Source organism: Lissotriton vulgaris, chromosome 2_2 (assembly GCF_964263255.1).
Source record: "Lissotriton vulgaris chromosome 2_2, aLisVul1.2, whole genome shotgun sequence".
NCBI classification, from domain to species: domain Eukaryota; kingdom Metazoa; phylum Chordata; class Amphibia; order Caudata; family Salamandridae; genus Lissotriton; species Lissotriton vulgaris.
In genome coordinates this window covers 328818931-328846586 of record NC_141688.1, presented here as the reverse complement: position 1 = coordinate 328846586, position 27656 = coordinate 328818931, and the positions used below count along the sequence as shown (strand labels likewise).

Below are 27656 nucleotides of genomic sequence, written 5' to 3'. Positions count from 1 at the left end.
TAAGCTGCAGTTGACTGTGCTCTGCCACTGGTTGAGGGCACTCGGGAATGTTTGTCCGCCTCTCAAGTTGGAATAAACAGGACTTGCTGGCTCTCAAAGCTTCTCCGGCCTCCCTGGCATGAAGCAGGGTGGTAGGTAAAAGCCAGCAGTGCCATGCTGCCTTAATATTCAGTGTTTGATCATGTGTGCCAATTGTGGCCTTCTGAGGCTGACTGGCGGAGCATGTTCATTTTGATTTCAGAAGTTTAAGCTCTACCACTTTTTAACATTGTGATTTTTAGTATGCCTGTACTGGTGGCTCCGCCACAGAATCGCACCTCGGAGCTTTAAAGCGGATCTTGCACATCTCTGCACAGAAAGTATTGTCCTTGGTTTCTTCCATTAAATGCGCGTCTTGTGTACAGGTGTGTGCAGTGATATGCGTCTTGTGTACAGGTGTGTGCAGTGATATGCGTCTTGTGTACAGGAGTGTGCAGTGATGTTGTGCGTCTTGTGTACAGGTGTGTGCAGTGATGTGCGTCTTGTGTACAGGTGTGTGCAGTGATGTGCGTCTTGTGTACAGGTGTGTGCAGTGATGTGCGTCTTGTGTACAGGTGGGTGCAGCAGTGTCTTGCACTGGTTGTGCGTCGCCATTGATGGTACAGCAGTGTCTTGCACTGGTTGTGCGGTGCCATTGATGGTGCAGCAGTGTCTTGCACTGGTTGTGCGTCGCCATTGATGGTGCAGCAGTGTTGACACTGGTTGTGCGTCGCCATTGATGGTGCAGCAGTGTCTTGCACTGGTTGTGCGGTGCCAGTGATGGTGTAGCAGTGTCTTGCACTGGTTGTGCGGTGCCAGTGATGGTGCAGCAGTGTCTTGCACTGGTTGTGCGGTGCCATTGATGGTGCAGCAGTGTCTTGCACTGGTTGTGCGTCGCCATTGATGGTACAGCAGTGTCTTGCACTGGTTGTGCGTCGCCATTGATGGTGCAGCAGTGTCTTGCACTGGTTGTGCTGTGCCAGTGATGGTGCAGCAGTGTCTTGCACTGGTTGTGCGGTGCCAGCGATGGTGCAGCAGTGTCTTGCACTGGATGCATGTGTAGGAGAGTAGGGTCTGCAATCCTATGATCACCCAGATTTTTTGCTTTTGTTTCACTGGTTTACGACTTTCTCGGGCTGTGGGCCTGCTAATCAGACCCACAGCCTAGCTCTTCTCTCACTAAATTGACATGTGTACCTTAGGTGCATTATCTTTGGTATCGCTTTATCAAAACATGTCAAGTAAGGTGTCATACGAATTGGAATACTAACCCCTCGCCAATTCTGGCGACGGGGTTAGCATTCCACCCTTCTAGAGGGACATGACATGTATGTAACTGTGAACCCCGGTTAAAGTTAACTCGAGCCTCAGCATCACAAAATAGATGCTGCCACCACAGACACGAGTCTGACCCCCTGCAGCTGGGAGTCCTTCCAGCGAGCGGAGCTTGGACAAAGGGTTTCCTGTCAGGGGCGGTGCTAGCACCGTCCCAGACAGGGGTTTGTGTATCCTGGGTAGGCAGGGCTTTACAGGAAGGTGACTGCCAGTGGCACCCCGGTGCTCACTACGCATCTGCCGGCTAGAACCAGTTCCAGGGGCACACCAGCCCTGGCCTGGGGAAAGTCCGGCATGGGAGAGGGGTGTAACCACCCCCCTTCCTGGTCCCACCCCTAGGGCAGGACCTAGTCGCGTACCCACCCCTTTCTTTAGGATAAAGGCAGGAGCGGGGACCCTTCCAAATTAGATCATCTTTGATTCAAGAAACTACTTTTTACGAAAGGAACTCTCGACTCTTCTCAAGATTTCTCCCTTGTGGCTAAGGAGTAGTCACCCTGCAGCAGCAGGCACCATCTAAGAACTCTGCGGTTTGCTGCACGTCCTTCCTCCGGAATCCGACTGACCAGCTCGACGAGACCCGGCTTCCCTGGCACCTCTGACCTCTACCTACCTCTACAGCTAAGCTGAGAACCATAGGTGCGACGAGACCTCGAGGGACCGGCCATCATCAGAACTGCACGACTTCCTTCCAGCACGACCGCCGAGGGATCCTCTGGTGAGTGCTTTGGGGTCCGAGAAGCCCCGACCCTGAGCAGCTCCAGCACCGAAGTCCAGCCCCCCAGCATCCACGAGATCTGCGTGGGGCCCTTCTGCTTTTTGCTGCTCACCGCGTTGTCTGGCTACTAGCCCGCTGGCTTGTGGCCTTCCCGACGACTATCAACGACGACAACACTGCTGGTCTGGTTGCTCCAGACTGGCCCCTGCTCCCTTCCAAAAGAGGAGCACCCCGGACCCTCCTGGTCCACTCCAGACGCCATTTTAGGTCCACCGCGTGGGCTTGAATTTGCCAAGACTTGTTGCCCCAATCCTGGGTCCAGCGACGTCGACATCATCAACCATCGTGGGACAGCTCGCACCTCCATCCTGGTCGCCGACAACGCCTCCTGGTCCGTGAGACTGCAGAGCCCAGCGTCGCCCACTCACCTGGTCGAGGTGACTTCGCCCGGTGCCATCCTGGTACCCACACAATCACTGGCTAGTGATTAAGAACTTGGTCCCCTCTGCTTTCAGGTGTCATCCATCTTCGATCCAGGCTTGGATCCATCGAACAATCTTCACTGGTCGCCTGCCAGTAACTTCTTTCTTCAGGCTCCTGGTTCGTCAACGAGGATTCCCGACGTCTTTTCAGACCTATGCAGCCGCAGCCCCTGGGTTAGGTAACTTCGGCATTTCGGTGCCCCAGCATAGCCTCACTATCCAAGGGTCCAGATCCACTTTCGTTTTTGACCTACCTAGTCGGGTTCGCCCGAGAACACTAACTTTGCCTTTACTAGCCTCCATAGACTTTGTCCCGCATCCCGCGTGAGAGTGCACACTCTGCACCCGAGTCCCCTAGGCCTCCTACTAGTAATCTGAAGGTTCAGTAACGTAGTCCTAGCGATTCCAAAGCCTATTAGTTCAGTACTTACCTGCTAGTAATTTCGCATTCCACTTTCATAGTATATGGTTTTCCGTGCCCCTCGGGCATTTGTGTAAATTGTGCAACTTAAAGTATTTTCGTAAGAGTTTTGTTGTGTGCTTAGTACCCTGTCCTCATAAAGAGTACAGGGCTGTTGTGATTTAAATAAATACACTGTTTATTTTCATAACACTTGTGTGGTGTCCTTTCACTTGGTGTTCAAGGGGTATATGTGATGGTATAACAGCTGGCTTAACACGCCCTCTAGAGTCTAACCTAAAGACTGCTCTTGTCCATGCTACTAGGATAGCTGGTCTATCGGTTGACTTACAACCAATCACCATAAGGGTTGTTTGGACTGACACATAGTGATCACTAGAATAGTGAACACTGAATATCAGGCCAACTTCTCACAGCATGGTGTCAGTGTTGGTGAGGCAGTGTCTTGCACTGGTTGTGCGGTGCCAGTGATGGTGTAGCAGTGTCTTGCACTGGTTGTGCGGTGCCAGTGATGGTGCAGCAGTGTCTTGCACTGGTTTTGTGGTGCCAGTGAAGGTGCAGCAGTGTCTTGCACTGTTTGTGCGGTGCCAATGCCATGCGTAACAGCAGTAAACCCCTCTGTAATGGGACATCACTTTTGTCATGTATATTCCGGCTGGGAGTCCAAATATTCTTCCAACGCCGCCCCTCCCCCCAGCACAAACGCCCGCAAGGCAAGCAATGTCTTAATTTTTAAAATCTGTTGACTTATTCACATACTTAAATGGCGGGAGTGCTCTGTCTGTCAACTGGCAGGAGGGGCTACAGCTAGCCTCTGCACTGTTGACTGCATGGGGGCGGGGGCTGTCGGTCTGTAGGGTCACCTAGTAGGTTGACTTGGGCTCTAAGTCCAGATGAAGGCTGTCAATTAAATTGCGGGACAGCTTTAGTTCCAAGTGTGTGTTGTCAGTCGGGTAGGAGACGGCCTGGAACGAGGTGAGGCTGTCCATCACACAGGTGGGCCATGTCTCCAGGGGAGTGGGGTCAGTCACCCCGCTGGCGGGCTCCAGTCAAGGTGGGGCTTATACGGCCTGTATGAGCGGCACTCCTTGAAGTGTAGGTTTGCAGGGCTTAGGATGCGTAACGCAGGGATCGTGGCAGTTGTAGCGCTGTGGGTCACCTCCCTTGTGGGTCGAGGTGCTTTCTCGTTTTTAGGTCTCGCCTTTTCCATTCCGAAGGAATGGGAAATGGCGAGAATTCAAATGCTCAAAATACTCGTGAAACCACAGGTTTTTTCGTGCGGATTTCTTCGAGTTCACGTGGCCACAGGCACGCGCTTTTGGGCCATAAACATTCACGGCCATCTGTTCCCCAATGTCCCTCCCACCCTTCCTTTGATCTTGCCGCGAGTTCTTACTGGCTTATGGCCCTCCCCCTCCCCCAGCACAGAGCGCGCATCGCTTGTTTACTCTCCCCATTTGCCCCCATCTCTTCCAGTACATCCCCATCCTGATCCTGTTCACCATTTCTTTCACTGCTCTGCAGCATTTACTTACCCTTCAACCTCTGCTTGCTCCACCATTGTTCCCTTCTCCTTCTCAGAGAATCAGTTTTATATTTTCTTGTTTTTAATCAAAAGGCCTGACAGCTGCAATGGACTGCTGGGTCACCCCTTTAAAAAAAACACACTTTCATGCACATTTCATTTTTTTTTTATTTACAGCTCGATCTTTGGCATCCGCCATCTTGTTGAAAAAGCAACGTGTAACCAAAAATGACTCGTTTTATTGTGCTCCTGGTTTTCGGCGAGATTTTAAAGCCTGTAACCCACTACAACAGCGACGTGGCTCCAACTAATCTAAGGGGAACGCGGGGATGTTAGGTAACCGGCATTGAGATGAGGGAACACCGGCATTCACACGAGCAAATGCGGAATTCGCGGTGCTTGGCCTTTCACTGGATGCGGATGAATGCTACCCACTGCCGCCTCCCCTCGTTAAACGCACCACAGACAGGCTTCCTTCCTCGCGGCGCAGCCCGCCAGGGGCCTCCCCGGCATTGTCGGTACACACATTTACTTGCTGCCGTGCCGATCGTTTATCAAAGCCGTTGTCATTATGCCGCTGGCGCCTAGCCCAGCATATGACTAATGCGCGCAATAATAATGAGTAAAAAAGCCGACTTCGCAGCACATCATCTGCAAAGCTGCGAGCAGAGAAGCCGTGTTTATGTAAATTGAAGTGTTATTTAACAGCCTCTGCTCCTCGGCGTCGCGGAGAGTGCAGCGTTTGCCGACTCACCGCCTGCCGGAATTGAGGCTTGTTGCAACCTGCAGCCTGACTCACAGCCCACTAGGCTTTCGGGAGGGTCTTGTTTTCAGTCAGCCGCCCGAGAACTTGTTGCTGTTTGAGGATGCAGGCGTCTTCGCCACACACCATCTGGGACATTCCTCATACCCTTAATGACCGTTCTCCCCAACTCCGCACAACAACGGGGTCCTTCCTCCCCTTCCCTCCTCCACCCCACCCCTACCTTCCCTTCTCTCCCCTCCCATCACTTCTTTCCCCCTTCCCTCCCCTCCCATTCCTTCCTTTTCTCCCTTTCCTCCATTCCCTTCCCTTCCTTCCCTTCCTTCCCTTTCCTTCGTTCCCTCCCTTCCCTTCCTTTCCTTTCCTTCCCTACCCGCCCTTCTCTTCTTTTCCTTCCTTTCCGTTCTTTCCCGTCTGTCCTTTCCTTCCCTTGCTTCTTTCTCCTCCTCCCTCCCGTCTTCTTTCTTCTTTGTAAAGCAATGACATGTCACCTGAATCACTTAGGAGGTCTCTCACCCTAAGGATATTAGCCCCCATCAGAGCCAGCATTAGGGCAGTGCGACTGGGCGCTGAATTGTGGAGGGCGCACTGCGATCTCACGGGGCACTGTGTTTAGTAAAATATTATGATAGGAGAGTGAGGGCCACTTTTGCAGGTGCAGACCACAGCACCACTCAGCACCACCACAGCATCACTCAACACCACCACATTATCACTCCGCACCACCCCAGCATCACTCAACACCACCACATTATCACTCAACACCACCACATTATCACTCCGCACCACTCCAGCATCACTCAGCACCATCCCAGTACCACTCAGCACCACCACAGCACCACTCAGCGCCAACCCAGCATCAATCTGCGCAACCATTCAACAACTGGTTCAAACATGTTCTCTCAATGTTTCAAGCTTTATTACAAATGTCACAAAAAGATGTTAATATTTCACTTCTGTTCTTGCATTTTCGTCACAATAAAATACACTGAACATAATCTTCACAAAAGTTATTTACAAAAGTTTAAGCTATTGCCATTATAAATTAAAATCACGTTTAAGTATTAATTATTTTAAAAAAAAAGCCATTGTAATTTGTAATATCAATACATCTAAGTCACGTAAATACAAAACATGTTGCATTACAAATGATATAGGTGTCACATTTGCGAAAGTTATAGCTATGGCATTGTAAATGACAAAGCTATTAATTTAGCTATTTTCAAAACCAACACATAAATACAAAAAATAGTCATTTATAAGACCAATAGCTCAAACTTTCCTAATGCGAGACCTATTGGCAACGCCAGTGCTTGTTTCTCAAGAAGAACCCTCTGACCTAGGAGACCACGGGGAGCCGCTTTGCTGTGCCCGGTATCTCCCTGGGTGGGCTCTTCGGCGTCGATGGGGAGCTGTGCAGTGCCTAGAAGCTGACATGGTGGTGACGGTCCAGAGGGATCTTTTCGGGGCGGGCAAGTTTGTCAGCCGGGTGACCTCTAGCTGGGGTTCGCTTTCTGTTAATGCAAACACTGTGACTTTCCAGAGTGCGCTGTATGACTGTGGCAACACTCTGCAGGTGAGTGTCTGGCCTCTGGATGCAATCCGTACTCCTAGGGTTTATCAATGTGTGTGTGTGTGTGTGTGTAGAATAGCTTTGATACATGTTCCTGCTTCCTCAGGCGAGGTTTGTGTTCAGTAGCACCCCACCCTGGACTACAGCAGGATGGTCATTTCAAGTTTTAGAATCGGTTTATTCTCTTCTATTTATTATACAGTTAATTAAAACCGTAACGTACAAACTTCATAGTAATACTTAATAAAATGTCAAAGATAAAAAATTGTACACATATTTATAAAATCTGGCAATACGAAAAATGTCAATTCCAAAAGCAGCATTTCAAGTTGATCACAATATATCCCAATTAGCCGATTAGTCTAAAAGGGGGAGTATATAATATGAGACAATAACAAAATGTCACAATGCTTGTTACGGAGTTAACTTTCATTAATGTTCGTTTGTGCTGGTCTTCTCTTAGTGCTGGGCATAATGCGGTGCAGTTAAAATAATGTTAACAAACTTCCCAGCCCTTGCTAGAACTTGGGCTGAATCATTACTGAAGCACAAATCAGATGCTTTCCTGCAAGATGGAGACAACAACATAGCAGATGTAACCAGGACTCATGTAGATAATTGCAGAGCCTACAAGTTAACTGACCATTTCTCCGATCCCACAGCAGGTTAAAAACAAATATTTCGAAGGGCTCACAGCCTCATATAAATAATGTTATTACGAGTCTGTGATTGGAGAGAGTAATTAAAATATGGCTGAGGTTTCCCCTTAATATACGAAGCATCGAGCTGGAAGGAGTAGTTTATTGGGAAGCCGGGCAATGTCTCTCGAATAACACTAAAGTGATTTGTCTTTTTATCGTTTTTTTCCACGTTGACAGGGGAATGATTGAATTAGAAAGGCTTGCGATTTCAATCTTCAATGTGGAAGTGGCGAGGTGCATCCGTCTGTGCCAGGGAGAGAGTTAGTCCGTGAATACTGATTGCAATTGTTCTTTCATGGATTGAGCTGGTGCACGCAAAGTGTAGATATAGAATTTAATTAAGTCTCAAACAGTGAAGATCTGCACTTGCCAGGCCCAGCTCAAGTCTCCTCCTCGCTCTCCTTGTATGAGGTGGAGCCAAAAATATTTTCTTATAGGCCATTATTTGGTAGTTCACTAAAAATGAGTCAATTTAACCAAGGGAAATCTAGGTGACCAATGGACACTGCCGGAAGTAGTTTGGCTCGTAGAACCCTCAGCATTGGTTCGGCTTTGGGACTGTGTAAACGCGGAATCAAGGGCCTCATACTATATCTATATATGACCCCTGCTCCCTTGGGCCGAAGGTGTTTGAGATGGGCTATTTGATTTCCTCTTTCATTAAACCAACTCCTAGATAATTATAGCTAGGGCAGGTCGCTATATGTAGACCACCTACTCGCCAAGACAGCATTTTCTTTTTTTGATGTTTCCCAAAAGTTTTTGACTCATTCATCAGAAGATTGTTTTTTGTTGTTGTATGTATTAAGAGCAATGAGCGCTCTTTGTAGACCTGTTTATGTATGATCCATAATAATGATGTCGTCGGCATATTGCATAATTGTAATCGTATACCACCCAATTTTGGAGCTACCAGAGTTGAGCCTGCCAGTTCTTTAGACCAGTTGGCGGTATAAATATTAAATAGAGGGGCTAGTACACAGCCTTGCTTCAGACCATTTTTTGTTATTTTTGCAGATACAGTTGTGGCACTTGTTTTAATCCTCACCCAAGTTTTCTGATGCAGTGACATTAGTGCAGAGAGGGGTGTGGATGGTATCCCCCAGGAGTTTAATTTGTTCCATAACGTCCCTCGGTTGACTCTTATCGAATACTGCACTGTAGTCCGCAAAACAGCACAATAGAGGTAGATGATTGGCCAAAGTGGCTCTCCAGGACCGGTACGACAGTGCTATTATATTGTCTATCGTGGAACAGCCTGTTAGGAAGCCTGACTGAGTGCGGAGGAGGATGTTGTTTTCTGTAACCCAGTTTTCGAGTTCTGCCAACAAGACGTGAGCATAGGCATTAGCTTTGATGTCCAATAAGGCGATTAGCCTATAATTGGCTGGGTCTGAGCAGTTATCCTTTTTGTAAAGTGAATGTAATATTGAGCCCTGTTAGGTAGATGGAATTGTAGCTGTAAGAAAGGCTTGTTTAAAGAGCGATGGCAACAATGGTGAGTAGGTGTTGAGAACTGGATGTGTGGTGGCAATGATGGGGAGTCCGTGTCTTGCACTGGATGTGTGGTGGCAATGATGGTGAGTAGGTGTTGAGAACTGGATGTGTGGTGGCAAGGATGTTGAGTCCATGTCTTGCACTGGATGTGTGGTGGCAATGTTGGTGAGTAGGTGTCGAGCACTGGATGTGTGGTGGCAATAATTGTGAGTTCGTGCCTTGCACTGGATGTGTGGTGGCAAGGATGGTGAGTCTGTGTCTTGCACTGGATGTGTGGTGGCAATGATGGTGAGTCCGTGTCTTGCACTGGATGTGTGGTGGCAATGATGGTAAGTGTTGAGCACTGGATATGTGGTGGCAACGATGGTGAGTAGGTGTTGAGCACTGGATGTGTGGTGGCAATGATGGTGAGTCCGTGTCTTGCACTGGATGTGTGGTGGCAATGATGGTGAGTCCGTGTCTTGCACTGGATGTGTGGTGGCAATAATGGTGAGTGGGTGTTGAGCACTGGATGTGTGGTGGCAATGATGGGGAGTAGGTGTTGAGCACTGGATGTGTTGTGGCAATGATGGTGAGTCCGTGTCTTGCACTGGATGTGTTGTGGCAATGATGGTGAGTCCGTGTCTTGCACTGGATGTGTGGTGGCAATGATGGTGAGTAGGTGTTGAGAACTGGATGTGTGGTGGCAAGGATGGTGAGTAGGTGTTGAGCACTGGATGTGTGGTGGCAATGATGGTGAGTCCGTGTCTTGCACTGGATGTGTGGTGGCAATGATGGTGAGTCCGTGTCTTGCACTGGATGTGTTGTGGCAATGATGGTGAGTCTGTGTCTTGCATTGGATGTGGGGTGGCAATGATGGTGAGTAGGTGTTGAGCACTGGATGTGTTGTGGCAATGATGGTGAGCCAGTGTCTTGCACTGGATGTGTTGTGGCAATGATGGTGAGTTCGTGGCTTGCACTGGATGTGTTGTGGCAATGATGGTGAGCCCGTGTCTTGCACTGGTTGTCTGGTGGCAATGATGGTGAGTCCGTGTCTTGCACTGGATGTGGGGTGGCAATGATGGTAAGTGTTGAGCACTGGATGTGTGGTGGCAACGATGGTGAGTAGGTGTTGAGCACTGGATATGTAGTGGCAATGATGGGGAGTCCGTGTCTTGCACTGGATGTGTGGTGGCAATGATTGTGAGCCCGTGTCTTGCACTGGATGTGTGGTGGCAAGGATGGTGAGTCCGTATCTTGCACTGGATGTGTGGTGGCAAGGATGGTGAGTCCGTATCTTGCACTGGATGTGTGGTGGCAATGATGGTGAGTCCGTGTCTTGCACTGGATGTGTGGTGGCAATGATGGTGAGTCCGTGTCTTGCACTGGATGTGTTGTGGCAATGATGGTGAGTCTGTGTCTTGCACTGGATGTGGGGTGGCAATGATGGTGAGTAGGTGTTGAGCACTGGATGTGTTGTGGCAATGATGGTGAGCCCGTGTCTTGCACTGGTTGTCTGGTGGCAATGATGGTGAGTCCGTGTCTTGCACTGGATGTGGGGTGGCAATGATGGTAAGTGTTGAGCACTGGATGTGTGGTGGCAACGATGGTGAGTCCTTGTCTTGCACTGGATGTGTGGTGGCAATGATAGTAAGTGTTGAGCACTGGATGTGTGGTGGCAATGATGGTGAGTCCTTGTCTTGCACTGGATGTGTGGTGGCAATGATAGTGAGTGTTGAGCACTGGATGTGTGGTGGCAATGATGGTGAGTCCTTGTCTTGCACTGGATGTGTGGTGGCAATGATGGTGAGCCCGTGTCTTGCACTGGATGTGGGGTGGCAATGATGGCGAGTCCTTGTCTTGCACTGGATGTGTGGTGGCAATGATGGTGAGTCCGTGTCTTGCACTGGATGTGGGGTGGCAATGATGGCGAGTCCGTGTCTTGCACTGGATGTGTGGTGGCAATGATGGTAAGTGTTGAGCACTGGGTGTGTGGTGGCAATGATGGTGAGTCCTTGTCTTGCACTGGATGTGTGGTGGCAATGATGGTGAGTCCTTGTCTTGCACTGGATGTGTGGTGGCAATGATGGTAAGTGTTGAGCACTGGATGTGTGGTGGCAATGATGGTGAGCCTTTTTCTTGCACTGGATGTGTGGTGGCAATAATGGTGAGTCCTTGTCTTGCACTGGATGTGTGGTGGCAATGATGGTGAGCCTTTTTCTTGCACTGGATGTGTGGTGGCAATGATGGTGAGTCTGTATCTTGCACTGGATGTGTGGTGGCAATGATGGGGAGTCCTTGTCTTGCACTGGATGTGTGGTGGCAATGATGGTGAGTCTGTATCTTGCACTGGATGTGTGGTGGCAATGATGGGGAGTCCTTGTCTTGCACTGGATGTGTGGTGGCAATGATTGTGAGTCTGTGTCTTGCACTGAATGTGTGGTGGCAAGGATGGTAAGTGTTGAGCATGTGTGGTGGCAATGATAGTGAGCCTTTTTCTTGCACTGGATGTGTGGTGGCAATGATGGTGAGTCCTTGTCTTGCACTGGATGTGTGGTGGCAATGATGGTGAGTCCGTATCTTGCACTGGATGTGTGGTGGCAATGATGGTGAGTCCGTGTCTTGCACTGGATGTGTGGTGGCAATGATGGTGAGTCCGTATCTTGCACTGGATGTGTGGTGGCAATGATGGTGAGTCCGTGTCTTGCACTGGATGTGTGATGGCAATGATGGTGAGTCCGTATCTTGCACTGGATGTGTGGTGGCAATGATGGTGAGTCCTTGTCTTGCACTGGATGTGTGGTGGCAATGATGGTGAGTCCGTGTCTTGCACTGGATGTGTGGTGGCAATGATGGTGAGTCCGTATCTTGCACTGGATGTGTGGTGGCAATGATGGGGAGTAGGTGTTGAGCACTGGATGTGTGGTGGCAATGATGGTGAGTCCGTATCTTGCACTGGATGTGTGGTGGCAATGATGGTGAGTCCGTATCTTGCACTGGATGTGTGGTGGCAATGATTGTGAGCCCGTGTCTTGCACTGGATGTGTGGTGGCAAGGATGGTGAGTCCGTATCTTGCACTGGATGTGTGGTGGCAATGATGGTGAGTCCGTGTCTTGCACTGGATGTGTGGTGGCAATGATGGTGAGTCCGTGTCTTGCACTGGATGTGTGGTGGCAATGATGGTGAGTCCGTGTCTTGCACTGGATGTGTGGTGGCAATGATTGTGAGCCCGTGTCTTGCACTGGATGTGTGGTGGCAATGATGGTGAGCCCGTGTCTTGCACTGGATGTGTTGTGGCAATGATGGTGAGTTCGTGGCTTGCACTGGATGTGTTGTGGCAATGATGGTGAGCCCGTGTCTTGCACTGGTTGTCTGGTGGCAATGATGGTGAGTCCGTGTCTTGCACTGGATGTGGGGTGGCAATGATGGTGAGTCCTTGTCTTGCACTGGATGTGTGGTGGCAATGATGGTGAGTCCGTGTCTTGCACTGGATGTGTGGTGGCAATGATGGTGAGTCCGTGTCTTGCACTGGACGTGTGGTGGCAATGATGGTGAGTCCGTGTCTTGCACTGGATGTGGGGTGGCAATGATGGTAAGTGTTGAGCACTGGATGTGTGGTGGCAATGATGGTGAGTCCGTATCTTGCACTGGATGTGTGGTGGCAAGGATGGTGAGTAAGTGTTGAGCACTGGATGTGTTTATTTTGTTGGTTTTGAGCCAAACAGTGCGTACAGACATTGCAATAATTTTCATGTCAAATGAGACCAGACTATACCTGCCTTATTAATCTGACATTCCCGTCCCTCTGCGCCAGTGCAGTGCCCCTTGTTTCCTTAGTATAAAATGACCATGTGCATATATTAAAATTAATTGATCACAATACATTTAAACTTCCTTGGAATTGTGATAACATCATTACATCTCATCACACCAGTTTAACATTCAGAGTTTAAAATGCAGCATGATTTGTCACATTCTATGTTTTTTGTCTTGCCATCGGCACTAACCAATGATATGATGAAAATGAATCTTTGTTCAACTTATTGTCTTCCGTCACTAAAATAGAAACAGGTGTCCTGTATGTGCTACAGCCCTGCCGTGTCCTATCTGAGGCTTGTTTGTTTTTAAATGCTTCCATTGCTTCTCTCCATCTTACAGATCAAAGAAAATGAACGGGACCTTAGACCACCCCGACCAGCCCGACATGGACTCCATCAAGATGTTTGTGGGGCAGATCCCACGGACCTGGACTGAGAAGGAGCTCCGGGAGCTCTTTGAGCAGTATGGAGCGGTCTTTGAAATCAACATCCTGCGAGACAGGAGCCTGAACCCTCCTCAGAGCAAAGGTGAGTGAGGGCTGGCCTGCACCGTGCCACTTGTTCTTCTGGAGATTAAAGGGCATTATCCAGGCCATATTACTCCCTGTCCGTAGCACCCCTTTTGAAATTTACAAATAGACTCCTGAGAGGCGCAGGTTGCATTTTTGGGGGAAGGTTGGATGTTTCAGAGAGCCCAAAATGTCTTCTCTTGATGTAAGCATCCAGGTTGAATTGAAAACACTATTCCCATTTCAAGTCCTTCATTTCTTTCCCATATCTAATATAAGGGTCGGGAGAGTGGTAGAGAATGTGGCACAGATTATGAATTTGAACAGCAGTATAGAAGTGGTTCCAGGAGTTGTTCATCTCACTGTCCATCTCAAATTAGACTGGGAGCCGGTGACAGTGATTATTTTTTAGGAATGTGTAAGTAAATGCCCTCTTTTTGTATGGTTGGCCCTACTTTTTGCCAAATTGCTGATGTACTTTGACTGAGTGTGCCCTGGGTTCCTGGCAAACCGGTACCCAGGGCCTATGTTCTTTCCCTAAAACGGCATTAAGACAAATCCCAATTGGCACTTTCTGGCCACATGTCGGTCCCTTGTAAATGGTACTACAGGTACCCAGGGCACTGTGACCAGGGAAGGCCTCTAAGGGCTGCAGGACTTATTGTGCCACCCTTAGAGGCCCTGTACCCTGACACTCACACACTGTCTTTACAGGCTGCGTGTCTTGGTGCAGAACGTGAAGAGTCGACCTGGCACACATCCCTGTGTGCCATGCCTACATGCCACTGCCTGGCATAGCTCAGTCACCCCTCTAGCTGGGTGCACTATACCAGTGGTGAGGGTACAGGTGCATGAGCCCTGTACCCCTACAGTGTCTAAGTCCATTCTTAGAGTTTGTAAGTGCATATGGTGCTGGGAGTTTGCCATTATGAAATCCACAGTGGTTCACCCTTCTTTGCTCACAAGTCCTCAGACCAATAAATAGAGATAGTCACAAGATTGTCACGGAAGCTGAATTATTTAAACAGTTTATTAAACCTCATGACTGTCACTACATCTATACAAAACCCTCAGGCTGTGTATGAGGTAGCACAAGGAGTAGAAGTACTGTGGGTCTTTTATACCCACATAGTGTAAGAAAGTGGCTCTGTATATACTGGACCAAAGTAAGGTACAGTGTGTATAGCGTCCCCAGATGTTTGGCAGAGGCTAAAGTCAGACATAACCTTTTTTTTTTTTTTTTTTGGTAGACCTTTATTGCACATATTGAATAAACACAGCGGAGCGCCTACAACCCACTGGTAGGGCCGGCCGCAATCAGTGCATCATACAGTCACAGTGGATCTCAGTAACATACATCTTTAGTACAATTGCAGTCCCATACTGAGCTCCTGTAGGCACCATATATGTTCCAATTGCAGTGGTCAGAGCATACGATGATGTCGGCCGTATAGCCCTCATGTGATCTCGGTCTCATTTTCTGATTTTGTATAACAAAGTCAACCGACTAACAATTCCAACACCCTCCCACCCCTCCCACTCCCGGTCTTAGTGAGCCTTACTATTGGACATACACAACGCTCAAGGTTTAGCTGTTGCAGGAAACGGCCCAGGGTGTGCGGCCATCGCAGGTAACTTATCGCTATTCTTACAGCGTATACTCGGATCCCAGCTGGGCAGCAGAAGGCAGTCTGGCCTGGTGAATCTATCACAGCAAATGTCCAGTACACATGAAGCACAACAGCACGAGCACATTGCACAACGCAGCCACCTTCACCGCTTTCGAACAACATTCAATCCGATACAAGATCATGTTCCGGTATTTCAGCAATCGTATTCCTTTCGCTATCTGAATCTTCAAGAGACAAGACATACAGCGTAAATGGAGCCCATATGTCTCGCGGGCGAGACCTCTCCGGCAGACCCTCATAATAACAGTGCAGTTGGTCTCTGCAGTAAGCCATATCCTTCAGCCATAGTTGCACGTCTGGTGCCCTCCTTCCCCCCCATCCCATAGCAACCCTCCTCTTAGCTAATTGGAGCGCCAGTACCACTAGTCGTCGTGATTGTGCTGCCACCCCAGAGGCTATACCCAACAGGCAGAGCCGCACATCAAGTTGAACCTCAACTGAAGTCATAATCGTCAGACACTCTGTTACCGCCCTCCAAAAGTCATACACTCGCGGGCAACCCCAGGCAAGATGTATAAAGTCAGCATCATCCGCACCGCATCTCACGCAACGTGCAGTAGTGCGAAGCCCATACCTCACTAGTTGAGTCGGTGTGTAGTACCACTGATGCAGAAATTTATAATGTAAGAGCCGGAAGTTTCCATTTATCACATATCCTCCCGTCATGTTGCAACACTCATGCCATTCGTCATCATTAAGAGGGTCAGGAAGGCTTCTATCCCACCGTGCTCTTGCCAGGTCCGCCCCCCCTCCCTCATCCTCCTGCGCAGCCTTGTACAGTTTAGAGACCAATTTAGCCCTGTCCTTAGCTGTGTAAAGTAACTGCAATGCCCCGAGCGTTGGGGGCTCCTCTGGGTATGTTGGATACAAATCCTTTATCGCAGCCCGCAGCCGGGCATAAATAAAAGTAGGCATGCACGTGTTTGTCAATCCAGCCGTCATGGCCTGCAAAGAGAGAAACGACGCCCCGGGAAAAAGGTCCCCCATGGATTGTAATCCGGCTTCCCTCAGGACCTGCAACCCTCCGATCTCACCAGTTACTGAAATGTCAGTGTGGTAGAGTAGCGGCATAGCCGGTGCATATAACGGCAGGCGGGCCGCTCTGCGACCAAGGTGTTCCCAGGCTGTCGCCGTAATCCGCACTGTGTCTATCTCTCCCTTCTCAAAAATCGAGTGTTCGTTAACTACCATGGCCCTCAGCGGATACGGCAGAACCGCACTCGCCTCAAGTGCCACGTGTGGGGTGTATGGCGGAGCATTCAACCAATAACTCGCAAAATGCGCCTGTGCACAGAGAAAATACAGCCTCATGTCCGGCAGGGCGAACCCTCCCAGTGCATACCGTTTGGTCAGCACCTCCCAAGTCACTCTTGGTTTCTTGCCAGCCCATGTGAGAGTTATCAGGAGCGATCTGATCCTTGCAAAGAAATGCGACTTCAACAGGATAGGGATATTAATGAAAAGGTAGAGAAATTTTGGTAACACCACCATTTTAATTAAGGATATTCGGTCCGCCAGAGTCAACGGGAGTCGAGTCCAGCGCGCTACTTGATCTTCTAGTTTAGATACAGCCACACCATAGTTGGCCCGGATAACCTCCTGGCAGTCCCTGTGCACCCAGACCCCCAGATACCGAACTGACTCCGTCGCCCACTCCAGGGGGAACTCCAGCTGGGTCTGGCGGGTCGCCTCCGTGAGCGGCATGATCACAGATTTGTCCCAATTTATAGTGAGACCAGAGTGTCGACCAAACTTAATGAATTCGCGTAGGATGTTCTCCAGGTGGAGAGCCGGATCCCTAACATACAGGACCATGTCATCCGCGTACATTGACACCGCCAGAGCTCGGAGCGGGAATTTCAATGCAGCTTCAGCATATCGTTGACGCAAAATACAGGCCAGGGGTTCCATCATGATGGCAAACAGTAACGGAGACAGAGGGCACCCCTGTCTCGTTCCCCTCTGTATCGGGAACGAGGAAGATACGTGGCCGTTGACCCTGACTCTTGCCGTGGGTGCAGTATATAAGAGGGCGACGAGTGACGTGAAAAAGAACGGTACCCCCATCCGGTGCAGGACAGCCATCATGTATTTCCATGCCACCGAATCGAAGGCCTTAGCCGCGTCCAGCATGACCGCGGCTGCAGGCAGTTCAGGTTTAAGCAGGTGCAGAACGGCAAAGAGTGTCCTTAAATTATGTGTAGTGGATCTGAGTGGAATGAAACCTGATTGGTCCGGTAAGACCATGACAGGCAGCAGTAACCGTAACCGTGTGGCCAGGACTTTTGCAATTATCTTCACATCAGTGTTCATAAGTGAAAGGGGGCGGTATGAGTCACACTTATCAGGCGGTTTCCCTGGTTTAGGTAGCGCCACCAGCAGTGCCTCCCTCATGGTTGCCGGCAATTGTCCGCAGTCAAACGCTTCCTCCAACACCTGTGCCAGCTGCGGGATCAGTAAATCCGCATATGTTTTATAGAATTCGGAGGGTAAGCCATCCGTACCAGCCGCCTTACCACTAGGGAGGGCTGCTATTGCATCCCTGAATTCGGCCTCAGTTACGTGATGCATAAGGAATTCCTGCTGCCCCCTAGATAGCCATACCAAGGCTACATCTTCCAAATATTGATTCACTTCTTCCACATCCGCTGTATCCCTATGCGCATAGAGTTGCTCATAATGTTTGGAGAAGCAGGTCAGTATACCCTCTGTGCTAGTAACCACGTTCCCCTGATCCATAATTTCCTGCACTGTGCAGTGTCGTGCCCATGGCTCCCTGATCCGACCCGCCAGGCCCTTGCCTGGTCTGCCCCCTTCGCTATAATACCTAGCTGTGGCTTTCTTGGAGAGGAATTTTACCTCCTGCTCTGCCAGATCGTTATATTCGTCCACTTTCGTTCGAATGTCAGCAAGAACCGTGCCATTCACTCCCTCCTCTAGTTGCCGCTCCAAAATCAGTAACTCTCTTTCTAACCTGGTCATGGAGCCCCTAATGGACGTGAGCACCCCTGACCGCAGCCCAATGCACGCACCCCTCACCGTCACCTTGAAGGCCTCCCAGAGCGTACCCATTTTGTCTACAGATCCCACGTTGTTAGTAAAAAACTCCTCAATTATCTGCCTCAGTTTCTCAGACAACACCTGGTCCGTCAGCACCCCAGAGGAAAGTCGCCAGGTGAAAGGAGTGGGGACATGAGATGGGAGCTGCAGCACCAGTGTGACGGGCGCATGATCAGAGATAGTACGAGGTAGATGGTCAACACTCACCACCCAACCACTGACATCTCGTGTCATTAGCCAGTAGTCCAAACGCGACCATGTATCATGTGCTGAGGTGTAGCAGGTGCCCTCCCGCTTAGTCGGGTTACGTAGTCTCCATACGTCCAGCAGGCGCAACCCATCCATGCCCTCGCACACCGCATCCACTGCCTTCTTACGCACAGGAGTTCTGTCTTGCTTCCTATCTAGATCTGAATCCAGAGTGACGTTCCAATCCCCCCCACATATGATAGCCGAAGGTGCAAGTGAATATATCTTGTTCCAGAGAGTTACATAAAATTCAGGGTCATCCACATTTGGTCCATAAACATTGAGCAGAGTTACCAGTGTGCCACATAATTTACCCTGTACTATGATGTATCTACCATTCAGGTCAATGTCTTCATGCATAATTTCAAAGGGAACATTTCTCTTGATCAGGATCATCACCCCTCTTGCATAGGAAGAGTATTTCGTAGCCAGTCTCACCCCCGCCCATTGTTTGCCCACCTTTTCGGCCGCCTTACCCTGAAGGTGCGTTTCCTGAAGGAAGGCCACCTGTACGCCATGTCTATTTAAAAAGGCAAGCATTTGTCTAGTCTTTTGCGGCCTATTAAGTCCCCGCACATTCCAAGTAATGCATTTAATCTTACCCCCCCTCTCCATAACACCAATCCCGCAATCCTCCCTCAACGCAATAGGCTTTCCCCGGCTTCCATCTCAGAGGCCCATCCACAGCCACCATCAGCACATAAAGGACATACGATCCTCCACTACAAAGACCGATCCAATACCAGAAATTCCAAGCACAGTCTAACAGCAACACAGGTCTCACTTCCCTGACCAGGTAAAAGAACAGTCCCCCAACATCCCCCAGAAACTCAGCCCCCATCCCTCCACCCACTTCAGCGTGCCCAAAATGCCAAAGCAATCCCATTGACCCCCCTACCCCAAACCCCAACAATATCAACAACTGCGTGTGGGGAGCTCCCATCCTGGGGGGCGTAGTGGCACTCCACTCACGCCAGGTATTGACGAGAGCGTAGACCTAACATTTAGAACTACATCCCCATACCTGCAATCCTATTCCGTGAATAAAAAAGTAACAGATAATCGAGTAAACTCCAGCACATTGTTAGCTTTGCTCCAGCCCGGGCCCTCAGCAAATAGATCAGAACTCATAGGCAAATGGGCGCCGCATGCGCACCGCAGCACGTGCACACAACGCTCAACGCTAGTGGCCCTCAGCCCGGCCTAGCAATGCCCACACAGGTGAAATGATCTATAAAGGGTCAGTGCCGCACAATCCACAGAGTCCCCATCAGTTAGCATGCCCCTCCGCCCACAATGTACATAGTCGCTGAGCAGGGCAAAGCAGACCCCATTGGACCCCGAGTCCCAGCATCGATAACAGCCCAAGCAACAGTGGAGGTGGCATATCGCAGTGACTCGCAGCAAGTCCCCCTCCACAGACAACTGCACATCTTCAGCTCAGGCGGCTTCTTCCTGCCCGCCATCGTCGTCGTCCCGACGTTCCCTCTGCCCTTTAGCTCTTCTTTTCAGTTGTTTGGCGTAGTCCATGGCCGCCTTTGGGGAGGAAAATACCTTATTGTCCGCAGGGGGCCCGATCCGCAGGCGTGCCGGATACAGCATGGCATATGCCACGTCCTCAGTTCGCAGCATCTGCTTCACCGCAGCAAATTCCTTCCGGGCTGTCTGCACCGCCATGGTGAAGTCGGGGTAGAACTCGAGTTTGTTGCCCTGGTATTCGATAGCCCCTTTTTCCCTCGCAAGCCGAAGAATGGTATCTCGGTCCCTATAGTTTAGTATCCTGGCTACTATCGGGCGCGGTGGTGCTCCAGGCGGAGGCCGTTTGGCTAGAGAGCGATGAGCCCGCTCCACTATAAAGAGTCTGGACAGTTGATCAGCCCCGAATATATCAATAATGATACGTTCCATGAAGTCTTCCATACGACCCACATTTGTGGATTCCGGCAGGCCCGTGACCCTTACATTGTTCCTTCTGGACCTCCCTTCCAACTCCTCGTTTTTGGCCTGAATGACCGCCAACACCCTCTCCATACTGAACACCTTAGAAGAGACCGTGGCCAGACCATCTTCCGTGGCAGAGACTCTCTGTTCCACCTCCCCCATTCGTTCGTTTTGGCGGTCGAATTGTGTCGCCATTTGATCGAGGCGGTGGTTGACAGACTCCATGGTGCCTTCAATTGATTGTAAGGTCTTTTGCATGGCCACCAGGGTGGATTCCAAGTTTGGGGCGCCCCCTACAGCCCCCCCCTGATCAGGGTCAGCAGGCGCCTGGGAAGATGTGTGCGCAGTCTTTTTATTTGCTTCAAACGTTATTTTTGGCTGAGTCCTGTCTGTCCTGCCCATGGTGGCGGTTAATTCAGCCCAAGAAGAGATGCCAAGCAGAGACGCAGCTATTTCAGGCTATGCTCGCAGGTCAGGGCCAGAACACTGCCCAGTGCTACTCCCAGCCTCTTTCCGTGCTCTACAGCATGGCGCTGGCAGGCTAACTGCCCTCCGTTGACGAAAGCAGAAGTGCACCTCGTCGCAATTTCAGGCTCTCCGCAGCTTCATGTGCTACAACCAGCACAGTGTCCAATGGAGTTTAGCACAGCCCCACTGCCGCGTGTACAGTCCGTACCGTCTGTGGCCCCGTTGTGTAAGGCTCCCCTCTAAGGCCAAGGTCTTCCGATCTGATTGTTTGTCCCTGGAAATGGCGGACGCACCACAGGCCGCCAGTCCTTCAGCGCAGCTCAGGGCCCCAGCGGTTCCGCTGTACACAGGACGCTCTACCGTTACAGCCCAGGGCGATAAGAATACCCCTCAGAGTCACAGCTCCGCCATCTCCGCGCACCGTAGCTCCTCCGCCCTTCCCCCGCCAGCCCTAGCTCGCGCGGCGCGGCCCAACCATGCCCGGCGCCACCTCCGCAGCCCCGGGCTTGCGTAGTGCCCCGCCCCACTCACCAACGCCGGCAGGCCGGGTCCAGGCCACTCCGCTGCTACTCCGGTGTCTCTCCGCTGCCGTGCTCCGCCTCCGACTCTCCTCTGCAGTCCGCCGACTCCACGCCCCCGGGACAGCTCACGCAGGAGGCAACGGTGTCCTCAGGTCGGACGGCAGCGGGGCGTCTCCTCCACGAGGTCCCCAGACCGCACTAGCGTGAACGCGGTGCAGAGCGTCCCGGCCCCCAGGGGCTCACCGAGTCACCGCAGGCGCCGGAAAAAAGCGTCGCATCCGACCCCCGATGGCAGTGGGGTTCTCTCGGCGTCTTTTCAGGGTGCAGGCATGAGAAATGTTAGGATAAATGGGCAAATGTTTCTAGGTCTCGACAGAGCCTCACGCAAGTGCGGCCATCTTGTCCGGCGCCCTCTAGCGCCCCCGACATAACCTTAATCTCTAAAGGGGTAGCTTGGTCGAGCAGTAAGGCAGTACCAGAGGGCAGTGAAAAGATTTTTTTTGTACACACTCAGCAAAAGGTCTCACACACTCAAGAACTGAACTCCAGGCCAATTGTTTCATATCCAAAGATATAGTTGTTTTATTTTAGAACCAACAAGGTATCAAAATATACTTTCTCAAAATAGATCACTTCAGTTAAATACTTTTCAAATGGGCAATAGACTTTCTGAATGCAATAGTTTGTTGCAATGGGCAACACAATTTGAAACACAGTGCAACGTTGAGCTCAATGGGAATTTGTAGTTAAATGTAACAAGTTACTTTCTAGATTTCTTTTCTAACCACAGGACTGGATCCTAGATTTAGTCCCGGGACCTGTACTGTGCGTTTTGGTTACAGTTGTGATTTTTAAGGAATATTATTGTATTTTAAAAGTTGACGATTAAAAACTTTTTCAGTTGAGATTACCAATGTTATCCTATGTAAGGAACTTCAAGTTGCAGGTAAAGTATGTTTACATTAATTTTGTAATCTAATACTGGACTCCTGGTTTCAGCACTGGGACATCTATCTAAGACAGGTAAGTAATTAAGTTTTGGTAGTTGGTATGATTTTTAAAGAATATTTGTAGTAAGCAAAAATTGACACTTAGAATTCCTATGGAAGAAAATTCAGGTTACTGGTAAGTACGGTTAAAATTACTTTTCAGGGTTTGTACTGGACTAAAAGATGCAGCACTGAGGTCTCTCCTGATAACAAGTGAGTAAATCGGAAATAGTCGTTCGGCTGATTTTAGGTGAATATTTTAATGTTCCAAAACTCTACACTTCAATGTTAGCCTATGGAAGAAAAGTGAGTGATCGGCTTTTAGGTAAGTACTCGACTGCCAGAGTTAAGGTTTTGGGCATAGATTCAGGGGTCTCCCATGGTCCGATAGGTACAGTTGGTACACCCTAAGCGGCACAGGGCCAGCCGGGTGCAGAGGTAGTTAGGCTCAATGTTATCCATTGAGAGGCAGGGGGCCTTCGGTTGGTGGCTGCTGGCTAGCAGGCCACGCGGCTGTGGGAGCTGGGCACCTGGTCACTTGCTCAGGGCAAATGGGGAAGTAGGATAGCACAAAGGCTGCACGGCCACAGCCATTCGGGCGCTGGGTGCAGGGTACTTCTTGAACCATTGGGCGCTCCATGATATCCAATGTAGATTTTGAAAAGTGAACAAAGGCTACAGGCTCGGGGACGGAGATGCTTTAGGTGCGACCACCACTTCGAGAGGTAAGTTGGAGGAGGAGTGGACACTCAGGAGTGGGGCACCGGAGGCCATGGGGCGCCGGGTGCAGGGGTGTCTTTTGGCGTTGGGAAATCTTACCTCATCTGGTCGCGGTTGGGGGGGTGTGGGGGGGGTCTCTGGTTCTGAGGTGCAGGCATTGTCTGGTTCATCAAGGAGTGTTTTTGGGCACTGGACTTCAGGTCCCAGTCGCCGGGGGGACGTCCTCGTGGTCTTGGGTCGCACAGGCCGGGCTCGGCTGGTGCAGAGTGGGTTGGATTCGCGATTCCTGGCTGGCACCAGGGGTATTGCTGTTGTAGTAGACCCACTGCTCATGGGAATCCCAGTCTTTCTGAGGGTCAAGGCAGGCAGGTCCTCTGGGGTTCTTGAGGTTGATGTCCGCAGGAGACACCGGGATTTAGCAGGAGCAGGTTCAAGGATCGACAAGCATGTAGGGCTGGGGCCAAGTCAGTTGGTGTCGTCCTGTTAGCAGCTGCACGGCGGGTCTTCTTCCTCTTAACCTTCTTTCTTGTTTTTGTATCGGGATCTGTTGAATGAAGGTTCAGCATGCCCCTAAATACTAATTTAGGGGCTTTAAAGGTAGGGGAAGGGCAGGGACCAATTGGTCCCTGTCCTGGAGTGAGTACACCCCCTATCCTGCACCTCTCCTGGGGTAGGCGGGCAGTGGCCTAGTCCTGATTGGGCAAAGCTCCCCATCTTCAAGATGGCGAGAGCCCGGAGATGTGCTTCACCTAATCTCCCCGACCTGAAGGGTGGGGTTGGGAGAGGCTGGCACACCCCCGTCTCTCCCTTCTGGTTTCCTGCCAGTCTTCCCGCCAGAGTGGGGGTCAGACCCGGTGGGGGCCAATTGCTGAGTACAGCAAATGGCCTGGGGAAGCTCAAAAAGGCGGTATGCATTTGAAGCTTCCTCCTGCCCATCCTGGGCAAGAAGACCTAGCACCTCGCTCAGGATGTGCATTGTTGCAGGCCCAGGAGAGCGGGGGGGAAGGGGGAGAGGAGAGGAGGGGAGGGCTCTCCACCCAGGGGTCCAGCAACATGTCTGCTGTGTGGCTGCCTCTCAGCCAAGATGTTGATTGTAGGTTAGGTTTCAGGGGGCATCTCTAGGATGCCCTCTGTAGTGCATTTTACATTAAATCCCACACTGGCATCAGGGTGGGTTTAATGCGCTGAGAAGTTTAATCAAACTTGTCAGTCTTTAGTGTAGCCATTATGGTGCTGTAGAGTTCGTAGTGACGACCTCCCAGCACCATATACACTTAATTTGACGAATGTTCTTCTTATTCTGGTTTGGACCTGGATTCAGCCCTGCTGCATTTCCTGTAAACAATTGAAAGAAATCGTTTTTGTTACACAGGCGATTTTTAAGGAATATTTGTAACTTTTGAAAATCGACACTTAGCCTGGTTTTTACCAGAATTTCTTCTATGTATTCCTATGGGAGAAAATTGGGTTAACAATAAATCACTGTTATAATTACTTTTTAGTTTCAGTGCTAGGCTAAAAAATACAGGACTGTGATCTCTCCTGATTTCAGGCGAGTAATTTTGTTTTTGATGTTCAGGCGATTTTTAAGTAATATTACAAAGTTGTGAAAATTGACACTTGGAAGAATTTCCATGAAAAAAACAGCCAATGTTGCCCTATGGAGAAAATAAAGTTATCTGTCTTTGGGTAAGTACTCGGCTGGCAGAGTTAAGGTTCTGGGGGTAGACTCAGGCGTCCCCCAGGGTCAGGTAAGTACAGTTGTTACACCCTCAGTGGCACAGGGGCAGCTGGGTGCAGAGTGAGTAGACCCAATGTTATCCTATGGAGTATAGGGGGCCTTTGGTTGGTGGCTGCTAGCAGGCAGGCCACGCAGCTGTGGGAGCTGAGCTCCTAGTCACTTACACAGGGCAAGTGGGATTTAGCAGGAGCAGGTTCAAGGATCAACAGGCCAGTAGGGCTGGGGCCAAGTCAGTTGGTGTCGCCCTCTTGTTAGCAGCTGCATGGCAGGTCTTCTTTCTTCTTGTTCTTATTGTAGTTTCGAAATCGGGATCTGAAAAAGGAAGGTTTAGGCTGCCTTTAATAATACATTTAGGGGCGTTACAGTTAAAGCAAGGGCAGTGACCAATGGGTCTCTGATCTGGGGTGACTACACCCCCTCTCTTGCTCCTCTCCTGTCGAGGGGGGGAAGGGGCCTATCTCTGATTAGGTAGGGCTCCCTATCCTCAAAATGGCGGGAGCCCGGAGTTATGCTTCACCTCGCGCCTCCCACCTGAGGGGTGGGGTTGGCAGAGGCTGACACACCCCCTTTTCTCACTTAGGTTTTTTCACCTGTCTTCCCGCCAGAGTGGTGGTCAGAACTCGTGGGGGCCAGTTGCTGAGGACAGCAATTGGCCTGGAGAAGCTTACAAAAGGCAGCATGCCTTTTGAATCTTCCCCTGCCCATCCTGGGGAGGAGTCTTGGCACCTCATCCCAGGATGTGCATTGTTTCAGTCCCCCAAGAGCGGCAAGCATGTCTGGTGGTGGTGGCATCTTTGGTAGCCACGCAGTCTGGACACTGGGAGTTGGTTAGGTTTTAGGGACCATCTCTAAATTGCCCCCTGTAGTAAATTTTACATTAAATCCCACACTGGCATAAGTGTGGATTTAATGTGCTGAGAAGTTTGCTATCAAACTTCTCAGTCTTCAGTGTAGCCATTATGGTGCTGTGGAGTTCGCAATGACAACCTCCCAGCACCATGTACTCTTAATGACATCACTGCACTTACAGTGGACAGGAAGGGCCCTGGGTACTGTAGGGGCACAGGACTCGTGCACCTGTGCCCACACCACTGGCATAGTGCACTCAGCAAGAGGGGTGACTGAGGTATGCCAGGGCAGTGTGTTTGTGGGCATGGCACACAGGGGTGTGTGCCATGTAGACTGTTTAGTTCTGCACCAAGACACTAAGCCTGCAAAGGCAGTGTGTGTGTCATGGTACAGGGCCCCTAAGGGTGGCACAATACGTGCTGCAGCCCTTAGGGTTCTTCTCTGGTCACAGTGCCCTGGGTCCCTAGGGAGCTGCACCATCGACCTGCACAGCTTGTGCATCCTTCCGATCGAAAAAGACCATCCGGGATCGGATAGCCCGTCGACACGATATGAGATCAGCCCCAGCACCGGAGAATATCTTCGATGACGAGGTTCCGCTCGTTCCAGAAGGGGATTCACCTGATCTCCGGATCATATAAGAGGCAGAAGACTCAGATGATTCGATCCCATCATGTCAACCCGTGAGTGCCCCTGCACCACATACACTGCCCAAGCCAAAGGCAAAGGTCAGCACTCCGCCCAAGGGGCCCAGTACTTCCTCCTAAAGCCCAGCCTTCGAGCTCGGCTCCGAAGAAAACTACGCCTTTAGGTGCTTCTGCACCGAGCAAACCACACGTGCCGAATCGACCACCTTCATCCGCACCGAAGCCCAAAGATCCTTCGACACAGAGGCCAAAAGACCCTAAGGCACCGGAAGCGGAAGATCCTTCGACACCGAAGCCTAAAGGGGTACATGCACCAAAAGAAGTTCCGAAGCAGTCGACTTCCAAAACTAGAGCGAGAAACCAGCGCCCGACGCCACAAAGCGGACGAGGCCAGATTCCACTCCGAAGACTCCCGCTTCAGTGCCAAAACCCACAAACCTTGATTCTGAGGTTCCTAAGTCCTGGTACACGACTGCCAAGCCGAACACCTTCGGCACCGGGAACTTTGCCACAGGACGCTGTAACACCTCCCAAGGCAAAACGCCCAAAACAACCTCTATCGGAACCGAAAAAATCGACGTCGAAAAAGGTTGTAGAATAAGAACTGTTTAAACCAGATCCTGAACAAAAGAAGATCTATATAAACCCAAAGACTGGACATGTAGGTGCTATACCTCATAAAAAGAGACCAGCAGAAACACAACCTCCACCTGTGGTTCCTGCCAAAAAGGACTGTGCAACTTCTCCTATGCACCCTCCATCTCCTGTATCTTCCTCCTCTCATGTCCCTCCTTATATATCGCCTCAAATCTCTCCTGTCCCCTCTCCTGCATCATCACATTCACCACAAACTGATGAGGAGTATGACTTGGGTGTTGGAGAGGATCCACATGCAGACCCAAATACATATCCTATAGATTAGGATATCTATAATGTTCGAGGCATTTGGGCTGCTGAATTCATAACCTGTGCATAGATCGCCGCCTAGTGGTGGGTCTGGATCATTGCACTTGTTGTCTTGGAAGAGTTTTCGAAGTATCACGAGATAGGTGACTCCTCCATTGGACTACAGTGCGCATGGGCATCCTCTCCATCCTCAGATTGTTTTTTTCCACCATTGGGTCGGATGCAAACTCCTATACTCCAATTTCGGAAGCGAAAACAAAACTTTCTAAAGGCCAAAAGGCCTTCGATTCGACGGTATTGTTCTTGATCGGTACCTCTCTACTCAATCCAGCCTTCCATCTCCAAGCGGTCGTCGACGCGGGCCGTTGGGCCTTTTCAACGCTACGTGAGCCGACCGTCGATGGAAAGAAGCCCGTTTAAAAGGTGCCCGCAATGCCACGCCAAGTTCCCACATACTGATAAGTACTCAGTATGCAACAAGTGCCTTTTCCCAGACCATAAAGAGGAAAGCTGTCCAGCCTGTGCACAGTTTCG

The 27656-nt window shown here is 50.3% G+C and overlaps 1 protein-coding gene across 8 annotated transcripts in view; it reads left to right on the top strand.

Moving 5' to 3' along the window:
- The window catches only part of CELF1 (CUGBP Elav-like family member 1), a 288215-nt gene that overhangs the window by 50290 nt on the left and 210269 nt on the right, over positions 1-27656 (top strand). For all 8 annotated transcript variants that reach the window (XM_086959737.1, XM_086959739.1, XM_086959734.1 and 5 more), the window contains one exon: positions 13172-13359. In XM_086959737.1, the coding sequence (XP_086815863.1) occupies positions 13172-13359 (188 nt within the window). The remainder of the gene's footprint in view (positions 1-13171; positions 13360-27656) is intronic.